The sequence below is a fragment of the Setaria viridis genome, chromosome 2 (genome assembly GCF_005286985.2).
Source record: "Setaria viridis chromosome 2, Setaria_viridis_v4.0, whole genome shotgun sequence".
NCBI classification, from domain to species: Eukaryota; Viridiplantae; Streptophyta; class Magnoliopsida; order Poales; family Poaceae; genus Setaria; species Setaria viridis.
The window spans coordinates 35,278,132-35,300,768 of NC_048264.2; the positions used below are offsets into that span (position 1 = coordinate 35,278,132).

General features: G+C 44.9%; 2 protein-coding genes, 1 long non-coding RNA gene and 1 other non-coding gene across 4 annotated transcripts; 2 read left to right on the top strand and 2 right to left on the bottom strand.

Annotated features, from left to right (window-relative positions):
- Positions 1-181: 181 nt before the first annotated feature.
- Positions 182-5,887, bottom strand: LOC117843811 (ubiquitin carboxyl-terminal hydrolase 2). The gene is made up of 3 exons (XM_034724526.2): positions 5,620-5,887; positions 2,406-5,484; positions 182-946 (listed from the first exon to the last, which is right to left on the bottom strand). Exons 2-3 carry the CDS (start codon positions 5,348-5,350, stop codon positions 706-708), a joined length of 3,186 nt encoding a protein of 1,061 aa, XP_034580417.1. The 5' UTR covers positions 5,351-5,484; positions 5,620-5,887; the 3' UTR covers positions 182-705.
- Positions 5,888-10,689: 4,802 nt separating this feature from the next.
- On the top strand, positions 10,690-12,786 carry LOC117844326 (uncharacterized). Its single transcript, XR_011897376.1, has 3 exons — positions 10,690-11,073; positions 11,597-11,721; positions 12,388-12,786. It is a non-coding gene; the product is annotated as an uncharacterized protein (transcript).
- Positions 12,787-12,847: 61 nt separating this feature from the next.
- Positions 12,848-16,569, bottom strand: LOC117845813 (oleoyl-acyl carrier protein thioesterase 1, chloroplastic). Its single transcript, XM_034726899.2, has 7 exons — positions 16,134-16,569; positions 14,782-14,915; positions 14,576-14,689; positions 14,082-14,177; positions 13,676-13,763; positions 13,521-13,589; positions 12,848-13,323 (listed from the first exon to the last, which is right to left on the bottom strand). Exons 1-7 carry the CDS (start codon positions 16,467-16,469, stop codon positions 13,069-13,071), a joined length of 1,092 nt encoding a protein of 363 aa, XP_034582790.1. The 5' UTR covers positions 16,470-16,569; the 3' UTR covers positions 12,848-13,068.
- Positions 16,570-19,488: 2,919 nt separating this feature from the next.
- Positions 19,489-22,637, top strand: LOC117846270 (uncharacterized). Its single transcript, XR_011897501.1, has 5 exons — positions 19,489-20,158; positions 20,257-20,408; positions 20,960-21,366; positions 21,452-22,275; positions 22,354-22,637. It is a non-coding gene; the product is annotated as an uncharacterized lncRNA (long non-coding RNA).

Below are 22,637 nucleotides of genomic sequence, written 5' to 3' on the forward strand. Positions count from 1 at the left end.
CCACCTTGCTTTGGCGCAGTTGCAAGCCAATCAAAGGCTGGACGCCGTAGTCGTGCAGAGCCTGTTCGTTGCCCTGCAACCCAACTTACCAGCACCACTAGTCCACTAGAGCTTTTGGACAAGCTGCGAGGCTGAAATCATAAGGGACGCAAACTCCGAAACCAAAATTTCAAGCGCGGAATTCATAACAAACGAATCTGAATATATAGAACAGAAAGGATCTCTCGGATACAAATTCTCTCCGGGTGATAAGGGTGAAAACAGCTCTGTGACAATTGCAGCTACAGGATAGAGGCTAAACACGTTACAGTATGTATGGCCCCCATCGCTCAAAATTTAGGGGCAACAACACAACAAAGGAATGTATTGAGTTGAACCATTTGACAAAACCCTGCCAACTTTGACCAATCTCCACACCACCACCTATGTTCTCCAAAGACCAAAAGAAAAGAAATGGCTGTAGGGGAGTATGAACAGTTTTTGCTGTTCAAGTCCACTTGTGAAAATCTCTTCGGCCGACCGAGCAAACGGATGGCACTGAAGCCACCTGGGGCCATGGAGCGACTCAACCGAAGGAACAGAATGGACTTGGTCGATAGCTACATTAGTATGCAGACTCATTGGGCCATGCCCACCAAAAAATGTTGTTTCCCACCTCCCAGTTTACCCTTAACGATTGATGAATGGGCTGACAGAGATCTTATCTTAGTCGCCCACCCTCTCATAAAAGAGAATGTAAGCCTCGCAGTTCAGAACTTCCTCCAGAGAGGCTTCTCTGACTTGTCCATCGCTTGCATAAAACCAAGACTTCAAGCCACTGCTCTGCTGCTGCCGGCCTCCAATCTTGGCAGCTCTCACGTACGCAATATAATGACCTCCTGTCATGGTTCCCAAGTGCTCAACAACGCCAACTAGATGGTAAATGGTATTGTTGGTCTCCTTACATCTGCAGGTAACAGAAAATAGTGATGAACAGGTCAATCGCAATGCAAAGAACTATTGCTGCCCATAGATCACAAGCACGGCAAACTCCTATCATATAGAATCACAAGATTATAGAAGAAGGCATGACATCATCAAAAAGGCCTTGGCCGAAGGTTATGGACATTAAAACCCAAATACCTAAATATTTATAAATCATACGGTATCCAATACTATAAATCTAGCTAATTAACAATACAGAACATATCCCTCATCAGTCCTAAATGTAGCAAAGTTAGGTAATGACAAGTTAATAAGGACCAAAGCACAAGAAAATTATAATGTGTACATTGATTAGGACTCTTAACAAATTATATTCACCACTATATGCCCTCAAACATGACTGCATAGCTTAACCACAGTTCATATTCAAATTCGAATTGTGTGGGTTGTAAGTATAGAATTCTGCTCAAAATTTTACGCTAAATCGAAAGAATATGCATGTGAGCGCACTTGTTTGGTTAACAAAGATCGGATGCTAGAACATGACTATTTTTTTCCTCGTTCTTACGCACGCGCGCACACACACAAAACGAACAAACTGCTGTACACACAAAAAAAAGAACGGCACATCAATGGTAAATCCCATTCTATTAGCTAAAAGATCACAAAAAATTGGATTTTATCTACTATTGTACTGTGCAACGCATGTTTACTGGTTGCCAATTTGGCGGTGATATGCTATTTGACCATTTAGGGGGTAATATATCACTTAAAAGCCTGAAAGAAGCAGCCCCTTTGTATCATTAACATGCTTTTGCAAATAAATAAATAAGATAGAATACTTAAAATCAAAATCAAATTACTCTATGAGTTGCAATAGAGAAACCCTCATGAAAAGGATTGATGTTTTAACTCTTTCTTTCATGGATAGGAACATTAAAGCTTGAATCAGACAATAAGACTGCAACTGATCAGCAATTATCTTTCTATGTTAGAACATTACAACACATAAACTTAGGGACATGATATGAAATTTATGGCATGGCTAGCATCTACTTCTCTGGCGATAGCCAATAAGAAAAGCTAGTCTAATTTCTTCACAAAAAGAAAATCTATGACAAAAAGAAACACCCTGCAATCAATTCAATCAGATCAATAAAGTGGTTTATTCGGATGGCAAGGGTAAGGTATTGTGTATGAGGAACCAACACTACCTGGAATATACAAGCGAAAGCATGACATTTCATTTTTCTCAGGATGTGTCTATGACATTTTACTCGCAAGAGTACTATTAATTGATTAGACACTGCCAAACTAAGGTGACCATAGGACAAATGTTCACATGATCAGCAAGTAAGGAATACACAAATGACGCCTTCTCCATGTGGCCAGTAGGAATAAAGTTGTAACGAGTTGCAGCAAACCAGAAAACAATTGACAGGTTAAAGGAAAAAATAGATAGTTTCAGAAGTAAACAGTACCTTGGGTCCATGAATGGTTGTATGTCAAGCATCTCCTTAAAGCGCACGTGCCCTTTCAATTTCTTATATCGACCATGTGAATCCTGGCTGAATCTGTTCAAGTTAATCGTCAATACAGGTGGAGCCTTGCTTATAAGAATTCTTCTCATTGCAGCTCTGAAAACCTTTGTCGCATCCTCTTTCTTTTTATTTTGGTTATCTTGCACTTGCTGTGCCTTACCAACCATCTTCATTCGCTTCCTCCTGCCCTGGTTCCTTGTGTTGACTTCTTCATTATCTTTGGCACTCTGCAAGGTTTTTTGTGCATCGGATGGAAGGCTACTAGACACAACTTCTTCAGCACCACCAACACGTTCAGCTTCTACGTTGTTGGTTGCATTGCAAGAGACAGAATCACTATCACAACTCACTGGCGCACCTGTTGCTTCAGCAGTTATATCCACATTATGTCCATCATTGTACTGGATATCTGAAACATGTTGTTGCTTATTCAAAGATGAGGACTCCAGTTCTAATCTTTTCAAATCCACACACTGTTCCTTATGGTCAGTCTGACTGTTTGACGGTTCAGTGTTGTCAGTAGTGAACACAGCACCAGTTCTCTGCATAGTAGTATTTTCTGAGTCTCGAAAATTACCATTGCAGTTTTGTTCAGGGTCAGCCAAAGAAGGATTTGCACATCCACCTTCCTTGCAGTTTACATCAGAATGTACATTGTCCGAGCAATCATCACTTGCCATAATCTGATCAATGTCCTTTTTGCAACCACCAGTTGTCATAATCTGATCAATGTCCTCCTTGTTGCAGCTCATGATCAACTTCTCACCATCTTGTCTTCCATCACCACCTTCCATCGTCTCCTCACCATCCTTTATTTCATTAGCACCATCCCCCATCTCCATGTCATTCTTTGCTTTATCAGCCTTTAGACGTGCAGCATTAGTACAGTGCTCACACAACCATGGTTCAGATAGCAGCTCTGGTTCAGTATATAAAGCCAAGCAGCCCTCAACTGATACAGGAGCATTACTATCATCTACTTCATCATCAGCACTATTACTACTCCAAGCCATCACATCAATATCTTCAGCTTTACTAGTTTCTTTCTTGACTTCAGAAGTAACTTCTGGTTCATTGAACATATCACCAAAACCAACATAGTCATCTTGTTCTACGTCTCCACCAAATGCAGGTTGTGCATTATTTTCCGTTACCAGAGAAACAACTGGAGGAGGAATTGCACATTCTGAATTCTGTGAATTTTCTATGGTTTCATTCATTTCCTTGGCAGAAGTACTGAATCCTTTGTAAGGAAGTAAGATAACAGGCTGCAAAGAGGCAGTATCATCAACAGTGTTCTCACCTGAGTGCTCAGAACCCAAAATTTGCTCTTTAGGTAGGGCATCATCCTGAGGGTGTAAAGGACCCTGTGCAACATCCTGACTTTCCCAAATCTGTCCCACTTCAGTAGAATCTGCAGAATCAAGAACCTCAGATTTTGTTTCATCCGCATTGTCAAGGTAATCCAACCAGCATACACTATCCTCCACATTCGAAGTGACCTTTGGTTCTTGATTAGACACAGAAGCACATGACTCACTGCAGACAGAGGGCACAAGTTCTTTCTCGCTGACTACCTGTTCGAGTTCTGAACCAGGAATTTGGGAATTGTTGCGCTCAGCAATTGTTTGAATCTTTTCTTTGTTACTCTCCACTGATGGAGATGCTCGAGCAGGAATCTTCCCATATCTGCGACTTTTGTTCCTATCTCGTATGGACTGTTTGGTCCTCTTTGCGGGTGGGGATGAAACACTCTTGGTAGGAGGCCTCCTTGATGGAACTGGGAGTGAGAGATCAAGGAATTGATCATGTTTAACAGAACTGTGTGAGCATTCTGTGCTGGACACAGTACTAGACAGCAGACCCCCAAAGATGGAGTCGACAATTGTGGGAACCCCTGCATCTGAAGCTTCTTCTGCTAGCTTCCGTGCTTCAGTTTCCTCTGTACGTAAACCATCAAGAAAACAGCGGAGTAATTCATGGCTATCCTGCATCTGGTAGCCTCTAAACTGCGGATATTTTGAGCAAATGCTTGAGAAGAGGTTCTTAGGGCTAAGCGCGCCTCCTGCATGATTTGAAGCACTTGTCTCTGCAAAGAGCTTCTTCAATGACATAGCAAGGGCCCCTGTAGGAACATCTGGTCCTAACATCTTCCTGCGCAAGCTATCAAGCGCAAGGAGGTTCTGCAGCACTGCATTGAAGAAGCATGTGTTTCCAAGATTCGGCAGCCCTTTGATCACATTAACATGGGGGTTAACCGAATACAATGCATCAGTATCCTCAACACTAACCACCTTTTCATCCACTGCTGCTGCCACAACTGTCTCTAATTTGGGCATCTCAATTGGCAACTCCTTTTCACATGACAAACAATAAGCAACTGTTGGGTCATCATACCTTGCAGCCCACCAATGCCGATCCTGCTTAGCATGCCGCCTGGCATGGCCATAGGGCTTTGTATCCTCTACTGCACCACCACAGAAATGCCGACCACAGTCCAAGCAAACCCACATATCACTTTTCTCAGCCTTTGCCTGCGCCTTGGCAGCAGCACCTTTGGAGGCGCCTCCTTTCTTCTTCTTCCCACCTTTCTCCTTGTTTCCAGCCCCGCCTTTCTTTCTGGGGGCATCCTCCCGGCAATGCTCACACGATGCAGCATGCTTGGAAGACAAGATCTCCAGGAGGACCCTGTCCAAGTGGGCAGTGTCACGGCTGTAGTGGCCGCAATGCTCCCTGCCACTGGCTGACGCAGTTGCTTCTTCTGCTGCGTGGCTTGTGTCCTGCGATGCTGCATCGCTGGGTCCAACATCTGAGGATGAGGCTGAAGGACCCCGTTCCTGCGCTTTCCGCAGGTTCTTGGGCTTAGCCTTCACCTTCTTCCCCATCAATACTGAACAGGTGTGGAATCAGCTAGGGGCGTGCGGGGTTTCAAAACCCCCCAAATCTCTCCCTCAGTCCCTCTGCAAAACAAACTGCAACCACAAGTTGTGCAGTTGATCTTGCCCCCCAGAAGAAGAACCTAACCAAACCAAAGATTGACGGATTAGCAACAAATTGATGAAGAGAGAAGGATATGGTTGCTCTGTCACAGAAAAGAAGAGATCCCTAGATGAGCTGCAAGAACAAGCCATCTAAAACAACTAGGGTTCCTTACCAACGAAAGAAGAAATCGAATCAAGCCCGGATGGATCTGCTCTCCACTACAGTCCAGCACCAGTAGAGGACGCCGGCGACGCCCCTCGACTTGATAAGGCTTCGGAGGAGGAGAGCCTCGCTGGTTGCGTCCCGTCGCCGGCGGTGAGGACGCCGCCGGTGAGGCACAGCAAATAGGCGGCGGTAGAATAGGAACTGACGAGGGAGCAAGGGACGAAAGGAGAGCTCCTAAATTTTGCAGCTTTCCCGTTTTACCCTCGGATAGGGTTTTGGTGTATTAATCGAAACCGGGCCCTGTTCTCTTCAAACGGATTGCTCTTCGAGTTCCAACTAGGGGTTGGGTCGGAGCTCTCACTCTTATCACCGCGTGTGTCGCCGGAGCAGGTGCGGTGGCTGGTGACGACAGCGACTACAGCAAGGAGGAGGGTGACGTGGCTAGGGCGAGGGGGAGGATGTGGCCTGGTAGTGCAGGTCGGCAACGAATCGAAGAGAGGCGAAGGGGAGTGAAATGGATGAGGCAGTTAAACTGGCCCTGCGGTGGTGGTGGAGGTCAATGGCAATGGTGGAGGGAAGGTGGCGCCGGCTAGCTGTTCGCGGCGGGTGCGCAGCGCGGGATAGGAGGCGGCGGTGGCGGCTTGGGAGCGGGCGATGGCGATTGGGATCGACCGGGAAGGGGCGATGGGGATGGATGGATTTTGAAGGGGTGGGTTGGCGTGACAGCAATCTAATGGCCGTGCGGGTTTGAGCTGCTGGATTGTACAGCCCACTGGCCATAGCTCTTACTCTACACTGCCGCGCCCTCGCCTTGCACTGTCTTTGCCTGCATCATCAACTTGCTTAGCTTTGCTTCACACTCGCAATTGGGCTATTTGCCGTGCCTGCTTCAAGAGCTCATGGGGATAGGAATCGTGTCTCAGAAAGTAGCCTTGGCGGAGGAAACGAGGAGGGTTAGCGGGAAGAGAGGCGCTAACTCAGGTCCACCTCGCTTCACCACTGCTCTTGTATGCTATGATCACGCGTGGCACGCTTCATTTGGAAAGAGAGAGAGGAGAAGCGGTTTTCGGCTGCTGGTTTTGGCATTTAGGGCAAAAGCAGAATTCGGCATTAAAGAAAGTAGCCAAGAAGAAACGGAAAAGGCAAGAAAAATTTGATTTAACACGCAGGATGAGAGGGTGTGGAGGATTGGGGAATTGTCCTACATTGTGAAATAGATCTGGGGAAAGGTGGCCTCCTTTCCTCATCAAACCTCCTTGCCGCCGCTGCCGCCGCCATCGGCGGCCCATCCCAGCCAGGGATTCGTAGCCTTCTCCGTGATCGTGGAGTTCTTCGGTGGGATTGCGAGCTCGGCTGCTTCTGCTACCTATTGAAGGTTGTTCTTCTCTCCCCCTTGCATTGTTTGTTTTGTTTCATAATCCATCAATCTGAAATGGGTTTGTGGTGAATCTGCATATATGCTGAGGGTTTCGTGTATTAGAGAGGTCGATATCGTGTGATAAGTAATACAAAAGGATGTTTGAGAAAAAAAAAAGTAATACAAAAGGAGACACCATATCTTCATGTGAGTTGTGGTCAAAAGGCTTGATGATTAAGGTAGCTGGGCTGATAGGGCAGTAGGTAGACTATCTACAGGAGCTAACTTAATGGTTTCGTAAAAGGTTTTATTAGATACATGCCATTACAATTTTGCTGGATTTGAAACATTCCACTACAAAGGTTGAAATTTTAGACATGTCATCGTGATTTTCTTTTTATTTGAGATATGCCAGAAGTGGCAAACTCAACCCTGGGTGGATCTTTTCATGTTCATCACCGGGGATGGAAGAGCGCGCCCCAGGAGGGTGCCAGGGGTGGGGTAGGCCGCTGTTGCTGCACAGATCATGCTGGCAGAGTAAAGAGGGCCTAGGGTTGTGCGTTGAGGCTTGTGGCGGCGGGGGAATATTGAGACACGGAGGATGGGAAGGAGGTGGGCACCGTGAGAGAGGGCTAAAAAAGGAAGATGAGGGTAATTTGGTCTAAACAATTTAAATAATTGCACATCTCAAATAAAAAGCTAATTTTGATAGCATGTCTATGATTTTGACCTGTGTAGTGGCATATTTCAAAACTGGCAAATTGTAATGGTATGGATCCAATTAACCCTTTCATGAAAAGGTGGACAATAAGGCTGTGCTCCCTCGCAATTGTTTTGTATTCATTGTGCATGTCCTGCTTTGTTATAAGTTCTCTGACGTTAATGTGTTAGTAGTCCAGGTATGGCGCGCGATTTTGTGTTTCGGATGAGAACAATTCTCCTATTTTGGTAGACCAGTTGTTAGGGGCTTCCTCTTTACTCAGAAGGGGAATTAGTGAGATAGTAGACTAAGGGCACATTTACGCGATGTTCTTTGATTACAGACTTCTTTTTTAAGAGAGCATCAATGTTCCTGCTAGTGTTTTTTCTCTAGGTTGGGTTCTATTTACATAAGTGCATCATTTTCATGCCAACTCAAAGTTGGTTGTCGGATTTAGTGACCGGTAGTCCACCAGGGGGTTACCCGGATGGTAGATTTGTAGGCGGGGGAGATCATAAGATCAAGAACTCGAATGGTGCGGGAAAGGCCCGGCATCGACCTTCTGGGGCGTAGTGCCACCTCGGAGAGATTGATGCACTCAGCAATTCTGTTGCTGATGCGATCTAGCCCCGCAATTAGATCGGAGGGTGTGGGTGGGCAGGTTGCCACGAGGATGCACGGGACCCTCAGAGAGAGAGAGAGAGATCACCGACCTACTGGGCAAGCGGCGTGATGATTCTCGAGTGAAGATCTTGCTCCATCGATGCAAGTCCGACGGATGCCGAGCTGGCGGTGGGCGCCGAGTCGGCGACGGAGGCGGTGGAGTTGGAGTCTACCGGCATGCTCCCAAAGTGAAGTTGGATCGGATTGGCAAGGAAGTCCTTCATGCTCTCGGGGAAGGTGACACCAGGGCGGGATGCCATCGACCTCGCTGGGGAGGATCTCACGATCACCCTTACTTGGCGCACCAACTGTCGGATTTGGTGACCGACAATCCACCAGGGGTTACCCAGGTGGTAGATTTGTAGGCGGGGAAGATCGTAAGACCAAGAACTCCAATGGTAACATAGGGGTGCAGAGTTTAGACAGGTTCGGGCCTCCAAAGAGTAGTACCCTACGTCCTATGTTCTGGTGAATTTTATTGCTGATCGCAGATGCGAAGAGTTAACGTGAGGTGGGATGAGTTGAGGTGTGTTAGATGCCCTCGGGAGGCATCCCTGGTTGCCTTATATAGGTTGACGACTTAGGGTTACAATCGGATATGATTTAATCATAGTAGTTTGTTACATGGAAAACAATCTGAATCGGTTTACAACAAGTATCCCGTGATATTCGGGCTGAATTGATTCGCACGCCTCCTGGCTTATGCTCCACATATCTTCATGCCTTGGACCGCACGGCGTGGTCGGGTGGGTCCACCTGTTATGACCGTCCAGTATCCTAGTATCCTAGTTGGTGGGACCCGTGGGTACTTATCCCTCACTGGCATATCTGGCTGACCTGAGGATACATCAGCTTGTGCTAGAATGTGAGAAACAACCATTGCCCACTCATCACTGAACAGCCTGGATGCAGAGTGACCTGCAGATGGTGTGCACCAAATTCACCTGCAGTGAGCCTTGTAGGTACTGAACCCAGATCCACTGGATGTGAACTTTGTAGGTATCGATTGTAATGCACACTCACAAGCTTCATTTACGCGATGGGCGATCTCATGGCTGCACGCATGAAGCATGATACTCAAATCTATGCATACACGCATGCTTTAGCTACCTTGTGAATGACCTAATATCAGGTTGGGTTCCACAGCTTGATTGAAAGTGTATGTTCCAAATCTTTTTCTGAAAATAGTTGTCCCATTGGTTGAAATCTGGAAAGCAAACTGAAAAAATGTCCAATTTGTGCAAAATCGACCTCTGATAGGTTGTACTTTTCTTAATGCTCGATGGAAGTTAGTCTGCATGTTGACAAAGCTGTCACACACCAAATTTGCTCATGGTGAGTTTTGGACCGCTATAAGCACAATGTTAATTGGCCATGCATCCAAGCAGCTTTAGAGCTACTCAGACTGATGCCGTGCCATGACCTAGCGAGAGCTTTACCGTCCTGATATGATATCATGCCGAATATATGAGTTAAAAGTGTCCTTTTTTTTTGAAAGAAAAAGGTGTCCATGAATATATTCTTCTGTTCCATGAATTCATTGGCCATCTTCTAAACACAGCTAACTGGTGCCCCTCATTGATACTGGCATTTCCTTTTTCAAAAGTTCTGTTTCTCTTTTTTTTCTTTTTCTTGATAGATAGTTGCTATGAACATATGATTTTGATTTCAAACACATTCATCATTTGGCATTTTAGAGGTTTATGCACACCATTGTGATTGGGAAAAGTAGTGTTATTACTCTTCAAAACGCAATGTGCCAACATGTGGTCAGATACCTGGAGCTACAAGTGACAGTGTCTGGCTGAAGAGGCACTGACCAATTGTGCTCGTAATCTTATATATGTTCATCAATAGCTATAGTCTATAGATATTGGAAGTTATATTCCCCCAAAATTGTATCTACCATCATCAATATTACTGAACTAATGGAATAATGGACTTTGGTTTTTATTTGTGGTCTGCATATGTGATTAAGAAACACAAATTTTAATCCATATGTCTTTTGTGGAATGATTTGAAGAAAGTAGAAGATATACTTATGCAGCACTCATTATCTTCTCTACTAGAAGATATTTGTCCTTTTGAACTCTGCTCTTTTTTTTTTAATAACAGTATTTTTTTCCTGTATCATGGCCTCTACTGTCTAGCATGATATTGCATAATCTATATTTGCAATCCTGCTAATACAATACAACTACACGTCTACACCATATTTTAACAAATCCCCCATGTGATGCGTGGAAGAAACTGAAAGACTGATGTATCTCGTTTTCTTTTACTACCAGGAATACCGAAGATGGCAGCCCCAAATTCTTCGGTGGTATTGCCTGCTTTTGCCAAGCTTCATGGTGAAAATTCCGTGTACTTTATGCGAAAATATTCAATCACCTTGGGACGCAATACTGAAACATCCAAAGTAGATTTGGATCTTTCTGAACTTGGTGGGGGCAGAGGCCCACGTGTCTCCCGTCATCATGCACGCATATTCTATGATTTTGAAAAACGCCATTTTGCCCTTGAAGTTCTTGGCAAAAATGGATGCAGCATTCAGGGTGTCTCTTATCTCCCAGGTAGCGATCCAGTTAAACTGAATTCCCAGGACCTCATCGAGATTGCTGGCAAACAATTCTACTTTCTCCTAGCAACTCGCTCTTTCTCTACCACTCCTGCTCCGGGTGCTCATGCTTTGCTACCCCAAACACCAACCTTGATTCTCCCTGGTCACCCTGGAACACATGGTGAGTGTGGAATGTTATCTCTGCTACATACTTATGATAGATCCATTTCCCTCCTGTTTTCCTGCATTCTTGCATACTAACAGAATGTATTAGAGGATTCACGCTGTGGCTTCGTTCATATGCTTTACGGCCAAGATCATTCCTAATTGCTCTACCTGCATATCCCTGATATTTAGTTGCTGTATCTTGTATACCTGGCCAACTGTATGCATTGTTGGCAGACAATTGCTTTTGTTTGTGATTCTCTGCAAGTAAATTTGCCAGTGCATCAGTACATAACTTTTAAATATAGAATGACAGAACCTGTTCAATTACTAAGAATGGATTAACAGTGGGCAAGTCGTCCTTTCTTTCGGCTTCAAAATATGAATATATTGAATTACCAGTTTCTGAACTAACTGTAATGTTACAGAGCCATTGGGCTTTTCCTGTACTATTTATATTCTCATCAAAAGAGCATTATTCTGCTCATATACAAACTTTTTATTTGTGCATCCCTAACTATTAGAAATACGAATTGCAGACAATGATACAGAGGATCAACAGCTCCTAGAAGAAGAGAGAAATGCTGTGTCAGCTCTTGTAGTCCTGATGTCTGACATATGTAGTCCTGGAGAATGGGTGAATATGGAGAACCTACATTTAGAGGTTTGTCATGGAAGAAAAATCCATTTCTGTACGGATTCTGCAATTCTAAAAGAAACAAAACAATATGGACATATGCTGTCATCTTAACTAGCAAAAGCTTTTATTTAACCATTTAACTACGAAAAGTTGGCTTAGGTCTTGGTGCTGTATTATTGATCATTGTTCGATAAATGGTGAACTAAATTCAAATTCTAGACTGCTTTGTGTTGTAGTATCCATTCATTTCCAAGCATTACGTATGGTTTGCAATGTTGTGGTGACTACAGTGGCTGTTGCATTGTTGCAAAGTCGTATGTGCAAAATTATTCATAGGTGATATCTATTCTTTATATATAGTTGCGATGTTACTAAATTGATAGGTGATATCTATTATTCATCTAGATTCTAGAAAGGCTGTCTGTATACATTACCAACTTTTGAAGTCTTGGATACATTTTAAGATCTGGGTATTTAATATGGCATCCACCACTTCCAGAGCTGCCTGACAACCACTACCTCAAAAGCCAGCCGATTATTAACCTGCCATCTGGTCTTGAGAACGTTGGCTACAGTACTACGATCATATGATTCTTTTCCAGTGCATTGCTATAGTGTCTAACACGCTTATGGCTTAGGCATGTGCTGTAAAGTTGTTTGGCGTGCAGACTAACTCTTGATTATCTGCAGATTCTTGAACGCTTTGGTGAGAATGCTTTGGTCAGGAGGTATCTGGCACGAGAGGATGCCTCAGTCTCATCAACTGAAACAGAAGGCAGGCCATGGCGCAGCCTGTTGCCACTACTCAGGAAGCACCCAGAGTATTTCGTCATGAGCACAGTGACCAGAGGGGAAGTAACATCAGAGTATGCTGCGTTGGTATCCCTGGTATCCATGGGGAATGAACCATGAAGAAAAACTGGTATGAGAGTGCGAGAAAAAAAGTTAGAACCATTCTCTGCATGCTGATGCTGCTCAGGTTACCATCAGCCTTTGTTCTAAAGAAACTGGGGCATCGTTTATTGCACCTGAGGCTCATTGTGTGTTTGTAACATCGGACTGTATCCATGAAATTATCTAAAATTTGGTTCAAATAGTCAGGAAGTGACCTGTACAGGGTGTAGCATCTCAGGTTGACGGAGAGTGGGAGTTGCTGGAGAAACGCTGGTTATTGCATCACAAAACATTGTCCACTGGTACAAAACGGACAGACAGTTACAGCTCCAACAAATGTCACAAATTGGCAGCGTTAGATACGTTCCAAAGGGTAACAAACCCATCACAAAATTGTGGTACAATCGGTTCTCAAAGGACGCTAGGCCAGCCGCGAAGCAAAATGTAGGGCAAAATACACAGAACCAAAAACCACTTTTATCTAGCTAGCTTCCTCCAGACGGTGCGCCCACGGTTGATCTCATCACCGTTCCTGGCAAATCTCAAGCAGTGCAGGAACTGCTGCTGCTCTTCTTTGTGTTGCGCCGCAGAAGCAGAACCGTTCATGCTTTTCTCCTCCCCTTCCTCTATGTAAGTAAGAGAATCAACTATGTCATCGTGTTGACACTCTCTTCTGTAGTCAAGAGTGATTGTTTGCAACTCGTGCGTATCAATTATATCTTGAGGTATGCTCTGCCATTTGAAAGATAGGAAAAAGAACTATCAGAAACCATCACAAAATCAATAAATATGGTAATCTCCATTTAGAAGGAAAATAATATTACTAAGGAATGTGTCATTTCCAACTATACTCTGCGTAGATATCCCCCACATAAACCAAAATTTAAAAGCAGGATTAAAAATAAGGAAAAGACTAGTGGAACACTTACTTCAAGTACCCAACCAATGTAAGTAACATTATTGACATGTTGGTTCATGTCCAGATCAGCTCTTCTTGGCTGCAGTTCAGAAATTAATGTCTGTCAGCATTGGAAGTTGTGCAGAGCTAAGAACTGGATTATAGGCGCAGGGAAGGAGAACTGACCACCAGTCCTAGTCTTGAGTATTGTGCAGGATCTGAAAGAATTGGAATCTTCTTCAAACTGCCATTATTTTCCTCTGGGAATGCTAATCTGCAAAACAAATATCTTGTTTAGAACTCTTATAACTACAGTCTGAGATCATAGTGACAGTCATCACAAGTCAACAATTGCGTGAGATTGATTACATGCAAAAAAAAAGTTCAAGCTATTTTCATGTGATTAGGACACATTAATCCGATGAACTACAGAAAGGACCCTAGCTATTTGATGAGAGAAAAACGTCAAACAGACTTCAGCTAGGGTCCAAAAGGAATGAGTTACTTGGGCAGTTAACACTTTTATGAATCATGAACTGTATGAAAATAAGAAGAGCGCATGCATATGCGGAACAAAAGTGAGTTGCCTTACCTTGGAGTCTTTGGACAATGTATAAACACCTCATCCCTCACATCATCACTGACTCGCTGAAGTCTCCGCGTATTTTGGCTCATCATGACCCACTTGCTGGACAATAAGTCATATGACCCTGTTACTTGTACTGTACACTGATATCCTAAATACTATGAAGGTTGATTTCAGTAAAGACAACAAGAATAGATATGCCCTGCTTATTCAAGTGAACAGTAAATGCCACCGAGAGGAACAGGCAGGATAAACCCACACAAGTTTACGATTCACACCAATCAACTAAAGGTCTACACCACTTCCTTAAAAAAGAGGTAGAACGAAGTTTTTTAGAGAGCGAGAGAAATTTAGCTCAAACAGGTATGAAATTGACCTTTTCCCTGTTTCATTTCACTAAGACATACAAATGTGGCATGGAATGTTATTGCAAGCATGGTATCGTCCTAAAAAAAGAATGAAACACTGATGAACCATTTTTAGGCTGTGCATTGTAATACCTAGTAGCTCTGCCAATAACTTCACCATTAGCCAAGTCCTTGAGGATCCAATCACGACGAGTACCAATTCTTCCATCTTCTTGGCACCACGTTTCAATCTCAACAACATCACCCCTGCAAGTAACAGAGTTAAATGTCAGGATTAAATCTTACCAAAAAGGAAAAAGGGGTAGAAATAAAGCTTCAATGGAAGGTTGAAAATTTACCAAGCTGGATACTTGTAGATCTCAATGTGCATTCGGTTTGTCACCCAAATGAGTCCAAGTTTTCTCATTGTAGTGGTCGTGGCAAAACCATCAGTGGAGAACCCAACACTTTGTGCATGGTTACATCCTACCTCCTGTAATTACGAGAATGCCTACCATTAAATAAACGATACAGGAAACAAAAATAATGATACACTTCTTTATAGTATGCCTGATATAAATGGCAGCAATATCTATACTTTAGAACCAGTTGATAAAATGGGAACATGTGGAGTTACTTGTCCCATTTGGTGTGAATTTAATTTCTAAGCTTAGATTACAAAACAGCAAATGCATTGGATCCACCGAATTCCCCCAATGTTAACTCCAGGGAGCTTTACCTATGTGAATTTCATTTGTGGATGCCAAAGCAAGCGCATCCAGAAATTGACAGCAGCGACAACACCCCTATATTCTTCATTCCTTCTGAGCACATGGCTTAATTTGTAGTAGTTGCTTATAGGCAGTGCCTATAAGATATTTCAGCACACGAATTCAAGAGCTATCATCTCTTCCAACCCAGGACTGGCAGACAGAGAAAAGACGCACTAGGTTTTAGCATTGCAATGGCCAGTTTGTTGCATGCACATTTGGGGCAAAATTCTATGTGGGACTTGTCACTTCGCAACACTGAACAAGACCAGGACAGTTAGCATTTTAATCCACCAAGGAACAAACTAAGCTACTGTCATGGTCGGCATCCCATACAGGAGGCGCAGGCAGCACACCAGGCGCCACAGGGGGATTAGTCCAGTTAGTTAGAGTCTGATATAGATAAGATAGAGTTGGTTTAGGCCTTTGTTTGGGCAAGGAGTAATCAGTTAGGATTCTCCTTTAGGGGTGTTATATAAACCCAATTGTACTAGGGGATTAATCAAGCAATAATATCAAAAGGGTATTGTTGCCCAGCTTTCCTCATCTCCCTCTCGCCTCCCAGCTGACGCCGTGCGAACAGCACGGCGCCTCCCCGTCGCCCCTGCTTCAAGCCGAGGCCCCCTGTCTCCCATCGCTACTTCCTACGCAACAGCCCACGCCCTACCAGCTACACCCTAGCTCTGACTTGGACAAAGGGCATGCATACATTCGTGGAGTAACAGTAACCAGATTCCTCTTTCAGAATCCAATCATAGCACAGAAGAGCAGCTCCGATTCTACCGCATGTTTGGAGCGTCCTAAAGTCAGATCCAGGCATTCCAACCCTTGAATCCAAGCATATCCCGAATCCAATTAAGAAGAACGCGCCACAAATCGGGCACCTGGAGAGCACGAATCCGGACCTAAGGAAGCAGAGTCTCACCCCGGCGCGAGCGTACCTGGAGGAGGTTGGCGATGGTCTCGACGGTGGCCGTCTTGTTGATGCCCACCTCGTAGCAGCGCACGATGAAGCTCTCCTTGTACGAGAGCCCGTCCTCCAGGAGGCTCCCCAGCCGCAGCCGCTCGGCGAGGCTCGGCCGCGCGCCGCCCCCTTCCGCCTTGGCCGCCTTCGTGGCGGCCACGTGGCCCGGCGCCGCCGCCGCCTCGAGCCCGGACACCTGCGGCGCCCCACGCGCGCACCGCACCACCACCCCGGGCGCCGCCGCGGACTCCCGCCTCCCGTGGTGGCGGAGCGGCGTGCGGCCGCATTGCGGCGGCGTGTGGCAGCGCAGCATGGGGCCGGGTGGGGCGCTTCGAGGAGGCTCGTGGGCCGGAGCTGCCGCCGCCGATGCGGGGTGGGGTGGGGTGGGGTTTCCACGGGCGGCGTTGGGTGGGGGTGGTGGCGCGACGGGCACTGCACAGGTGGATATAAAGACGCCGGGGGCCAGGGGGGAAAGGGGCGGACGGTGGACGTGGACCGGGCGCACGGGGCGATAGGAACGAGGACGGCTGGACGGCGCGCTGGCGACGGAGGGGCAGGAGATGGGAGGGGGACAGCTCGCTGGACCCGGCGCATGCGCCGGTGGTGGTCCACGGCTCTACGGCGGCGATTGAATTGGAATGCTTGGAGCACTCGTACGCCAAGCGGTGAAGATGTCGCGCCGGTTGGATTGTGCGTGCGGCGTGCCAGTGTCAGTGGCAGCATGTGTACTTGCGTAGTCTAGGTAGATATGGCAGAGGCCCACATGTACACACGTACACACAGGGATGGCAGTTGGACCTGCCGATGCGAGCACACGGCACGGGTCTATCTTCTCACCCGCGGGTGATCCGTGAGCCTCGCACTGAAGGAATGTTTGAGAATTCCGCGTGCAAATTTAGAGTCACGTATGTATACAAACGACTCAACCCATCAAGAAATCCAAATCATATAACCATATAACCCTAGGCGTTGGACCGCCAAAATTAGTGACTACTACAAAACAAATAACACAAATTACTCATATGCATATTTATAAACTACTCCATATCATCGTTGTTAAAAAATAACCTTAAAATACACCATACCTATTTATAAAGACCCATTATTACCGTTAAAAAATAACCCAAAATACAATTATACACGCCTCTCTGTTTACCCACCTCTATATTATTAAAAAGTGAATAAGATAAGATAAGGGGAAGGTCGACACACTTTAATTAAGTGTAGGTCAGCTGCACAGCATATGCATTTAATAAGTGATTAAAATTGCAATTTAAAATGATCTTTTGGTACACAAATAATATAAACATGCTCCCTGCATCTCAAATTATTATTCGTTTTGACTAGAAAGGTACATAACTTTTACTACATATCTAGACATAGTATATATCTAGATGTATAGCAAAATCTATACATCTAGAAAAACCAAAACGAATAGTAATTTGGGACGGAGAGAGTACTAGGTAATAAGTGCAAAACGAAATAAGTGCAAAGTTAGCCAAATGATAACTGTTATTTCGTACCGTAGGCTCAACTTCGAATAAACAGCGATGATATGCCGCCATACCTCGTTGTACATGCACATTTGGCTAACACTGGTAACATTTTTTTTTCAATAGCAACCTCTGCCGCTGCTGATTCATCAAGTCGTGAAAAGAGAAGACGGGAATGGAAGGTACGTGCATATGGATCATGATCTACGACGACTCCGCACTCTGATAACGACTTGACGACGATGCAATTGGAGCATTAGACCTGTCTCCCTCCATTACCTAGCTAGGATGGGCTCTCAGATTGGCGACGAGCACCCTTCTTATTCTCAACGTGCCGGCCTTGCTTGTCGAGCTTGCATATGACGACGGCGGCGGCGGCGGCAGCGACGATGAACGTTAACAGAACACAGCTACACGAACATGAAATCCGAAGAAGATTACATCCTGAGATGATCAGGTTCAGTTCCGTGTCCACGATCGCCACGGAATCCGCTCCATCTTGAACCTGAATATATTCAGGTACCCGGTGAGGGCTGTGAGTTGTGACAGAGATCGGTTCCCGGACCGGCACGGCTCAGCATGGCCTCGAGGATTATTCGGCTGTTACAGAAAAAAAAATAATCAAAGTTGCAAAGCAGTTGCGATTCGATGATGATCAGACAAAAAATTGTGCCCTGTTTCCATTTCCCAACACGAAGACAGTGGGTGCTCGGAGCTTTGCCATGCTCACCGTCACCGTTGATTCACCGGGCACCCCTTGTCGGAGTCGGAGCTGGTTGATGCTCCCATGAACGAACACTTGCCGACTTTTTTGTTTTTTAGTCCTTTTTGCAAATGATTCTCACAAATAGGCCCTTAGCGGAACCAATTCCAAAAATGGACCCTTAGCTTGGCGCCATCCACGCTGGCGCCAAGCTATAACGTCTCGGCGCCAGCCATCCTGGCGCCAAGGTCTATACATAGCTGCTCACGCGGAATCCGACGTGGCGGAGCCTTGGCGCCGTAGATCTTGGCGCCGAGCTATCTACCCCGTACCTCTGCGCGTTTCGAACTGAACAAGTCTAATTATTCCGAGAAGTTTGCAACAAACTAAGCTGTGGTTCAACTGGTAAAGAGGTGGGCTTCTTATCCTGGAGACCTGAGTTCGAATCCCACTATTGTACTTTTTTTAAAATGTAGAAAAAATGGTGCAATAGTGGGATTCGAACTCTGGTCTCCAAGATAAGAAGCCCTCCTCCTAACCAGTTGAACCACAACATATAGCTTGGCGCCAGCGTGGATGGCGCCAAGCTAAGGGTCCATTTTTGGAATTGGTTCTGCCAGGAGCCTATTTGTGAGAATCTTTCGCCAAAAGGGCTAAAAAACAAAAAAGTCGGGAACACTTGTACTGAAGGATATGCCATAATGTTCAAAAAAAAAAGAGGATATGCCATTGCCTGGTTGGTTCCTTTCCGGTTTTTTCATGGTGCCTTGAACAGTTGTTCTCTGTCAGCGAGAATCTGAAGGAAATGGGAGAGTGAGTGCCGTCTTAGTCAGCAGTCAGCTATGAGCTGTGACGCGTGCTGCTGTAGATCAGTTGTCCCGGTCCGGCAACCGGCATGATCGATCCATGAAGCTTTTGCAGTGTTGATCCGTCAATAGATTTCGAGGAACCCGTCAATAGCTTTTCGAGAGTCTTCCTGCCGACTGACATGAAGGTGGCGTGATGAACATGAGAGATGAAGGCGACACATCCCTCTGTTCCTGCGTGTGGGGCTGGTCCTGCATCTCGATAGGGAAAGGGCGATCGGCAAGATTAGCGGGACGTTTCCTCCTCTGATCGTTGGTTTCCTTCGCACGATCGCTCGCTCCTGCCGTCGCAGACCCACCTGCCGGCGCTAGTCATGAGACGTGACGACGTAGGCCCACGTGGCGGCGCTACCCTTGAGACCCGGCGTGACACGAAAGGAACCACGTGGCAGCGACGCCTTTCGCCAAAATCCCATCCCTAGAGATTTAATCATATATAAGGAGAGATTTAATACGCTGGTAGCCTAACCCTAGAGGTGTTTGAATCCGCGTCGATGGAGAGAAGGTCTGTGTCGCCCATCCGCGTCCCCATAAGAGCAAGTATAATAAGGGACTGTAAGCTGGCTGAATGCTGACGTGGAGGAGAGAGAAGAGGTGAGAGAGGAGAAGTGGGCTATAAGCTTACAGCCGACTTGGGCACAGGAACCAAAAAACTTGGTGAGAATGACTTGTGGGTCATGTATTAATGGTGAAGAGTTAACCATTGTACGAGTGGGCTAGAAAAAAGCTGAGAGAAACCTTGCAGCCCGCTTGCTAGCTGCGTTATTAAACTTGCTCTAAGACGCATCAAGCGATCCGCTCGACGTCGACGACGAGAACAGTCTCGAGGCGATGGCCAAAGCCGTCCAGGCGCCTCGAGGACCCGAAAATCAGTCTAGGCACCTGGGCTCTTCATCGCAGCGCAACGATGTCTGGCCCGTGGATATCTCCAATTACCCTAGTAAGTTTAGCTGTTTCTGTCTACCTCAGAACCCTTTGTCCTGGTTATTTAATTAATTGTACACGCACGCTAATTAATCTTTTTTTCTTCGAAACCAGGTACTTACCGGTCGATGAGAATGGAGGGCAGGCTACTTCCTTTCAACTCTGAGGATTCAGATGGCTTTCCTCTGTACCAGACCTACCTTGAGAACTTTTACCACCGTCATAAAAATCCTGCCGATGTTTCTATTACTGATGCTGCCTTCAAGGTAACTACTCAAGTTCCTGCCTGCTTCCGAAAATGCAAAACCACATGTACATTCACGTGGGTTTACGTTTCTAGGAAACTAGTAGCAAAGGGAACAGCTCTCTTCCATGTTCAGATTTGTCCAATGTTAAACTTGCTTGTGACTTTGTAGAAAAAAAAATCATCAAGTTTTACTCCAATCGGTGCCACAGCATGAATGAATATAAATAGGGACCGAATATTTGATTTAGTAATTGGACTGTCATAATAGAACACTAAGTATGGGGGAAAAAGGACCCAATTTTGGTCCCTGAATGATTACTGGGTAAACAAGTTTTCTCTGCTAGCTGTCATGGAACTGTACCATCTGAAGAACCCGAAACTGACAATGAAGATTTTCATGGTATGTTTCATTATTGATGTTTAGATCCAATGGCAAGTCCAGAAATGAAACCACATAATAGCCCAATCCAATTTTGCACTATCCCTTTGAGGTATTAGTCTTTTACTTGAGCAAGTTTTGAAATTCTTAATTTGAATGAATTGCAAAGCAACAATTGTTTTCTTTTGAAGTGTTTGAAGGAGAACAATCTGAGGCTGTCCTGGCTGCCTTTCAAGGCTATTGTCATCCCTTCTGATGCTTTGCTGAGCAACGATATATTTGACTGCATGTTACAACTCGTCCAGAATGGAGGCGAGTCACAAGCTCCATTTGTTATTGATGCTGCCGCAGTATGCACCTTTCTCTTACCATTCCAAATAAGAATATTATTTTTTTCATAATTCAGAGAGGTATTTGCAAAAAAAAGGGATGTTTTCAAGTGCATTGCTAAAGAGACTTGATAATGAAGTTACTGAGGCTGAAGGGGTGCAAAGTTCCCAATTCCCAATACACCCTGAGCCAAGATATTCGGAGGTGGGCCTTCAAAGTTGCGATGTTCCAGGGAAAATGGTCTCCTGACATTGCTGCTGTCCTTCTGGTACGTGCTTGCATGCCTTTATCAAACTTATTTGAGTGTAACATGATTTTTAATCAATCTCTCTGTGCATCAATTCAACTATCAGGGGATCATAAAGGAGGCTGAGTTAATACTTGAGTACATGAGGTGTGGTAATTTGGATGCCGTAGACACCTCCAATAAGATCCGAAGGTTCGCCATAGAATTTCTGTGCTACAAATTTGATGAAATTGAGGAGAGCGATGAAATGACCTCTGATGTTGATGGTGAAGTAAATCAACTGGCCTGGTTTGGTTAATCTTGCTTATTTTTAGCACCCGTCACATCGAATGTTTAGATACTAATTAGGAGTATTAAACGTAGATAAATAATCCATTATATAAGTGGAGACTAAACGGTGAGACGAATCTATTAAGCCTAATTAGTCCATGATTGGACAATGTGTTGCTACAGTAAACATTTGCTAATGATGGATTAATTAGGCTTAATTCGTCTCGCAGTTTAGCCTCCACTTATGTAATGGGTTTTGCAAATAGTCTACGTTTGATACTCCTAATTAGTATCTAAACATTCGATGTGACACGTGCTAAAAATAAGCAAAGGGAACCAAGTATGCTCTTGAACTGCATGTGATGGTTATTACGCTACTTTTGACCCAGACGCATGGTTTTGACTTTTGATTCCTGTTGATAACTAATATTATAGTTATACTGATTCAGTGGTTTAACTGGGGAATTTGAAAAGAACAGGCTGGAGAAAAAGCGTGACGACATGGGTAAGCAACCTAAGGTAGAACACACTGGAAATGTAAAGACACCGACATCTCTTTTTACGTTTTTCTGTGAGAAATTAATTCTATAATGACATACATTTCTTTTCAGGAGCAGAAGACTAACGGTGGTTTGGATTTTTTAAGCTTATTGGAGAAAGGTTAGTGTATTAGAAAGATTAGAATGTGAGACATTTGACATTGCGCTAACTTTTCTTTGTTTGTGCGTATTGGGACAGGGTACCTTACACGCAAAACCATCATTGCAACAGACACGTGCTGAACAGATGGACAAGAGAGGATGAAGGCTTTCTATGTTCCAGAAAGTGCTATAACCAGACTATGTATCTGATCTTTTTTTTCCTTTTCATTTGTTGCTTCCAAACAAGCTGTCTGGTGTGTGTATGCGACGAGGCCTCGCTGTGAATCAAACTTGCTTTATCAGCGGTGTACCGTACGCTAAATTTATGCTACCGTCGTCTGCATCTCGAAATACTAAAGCTGAATTTGTTTTCTTTTGTTA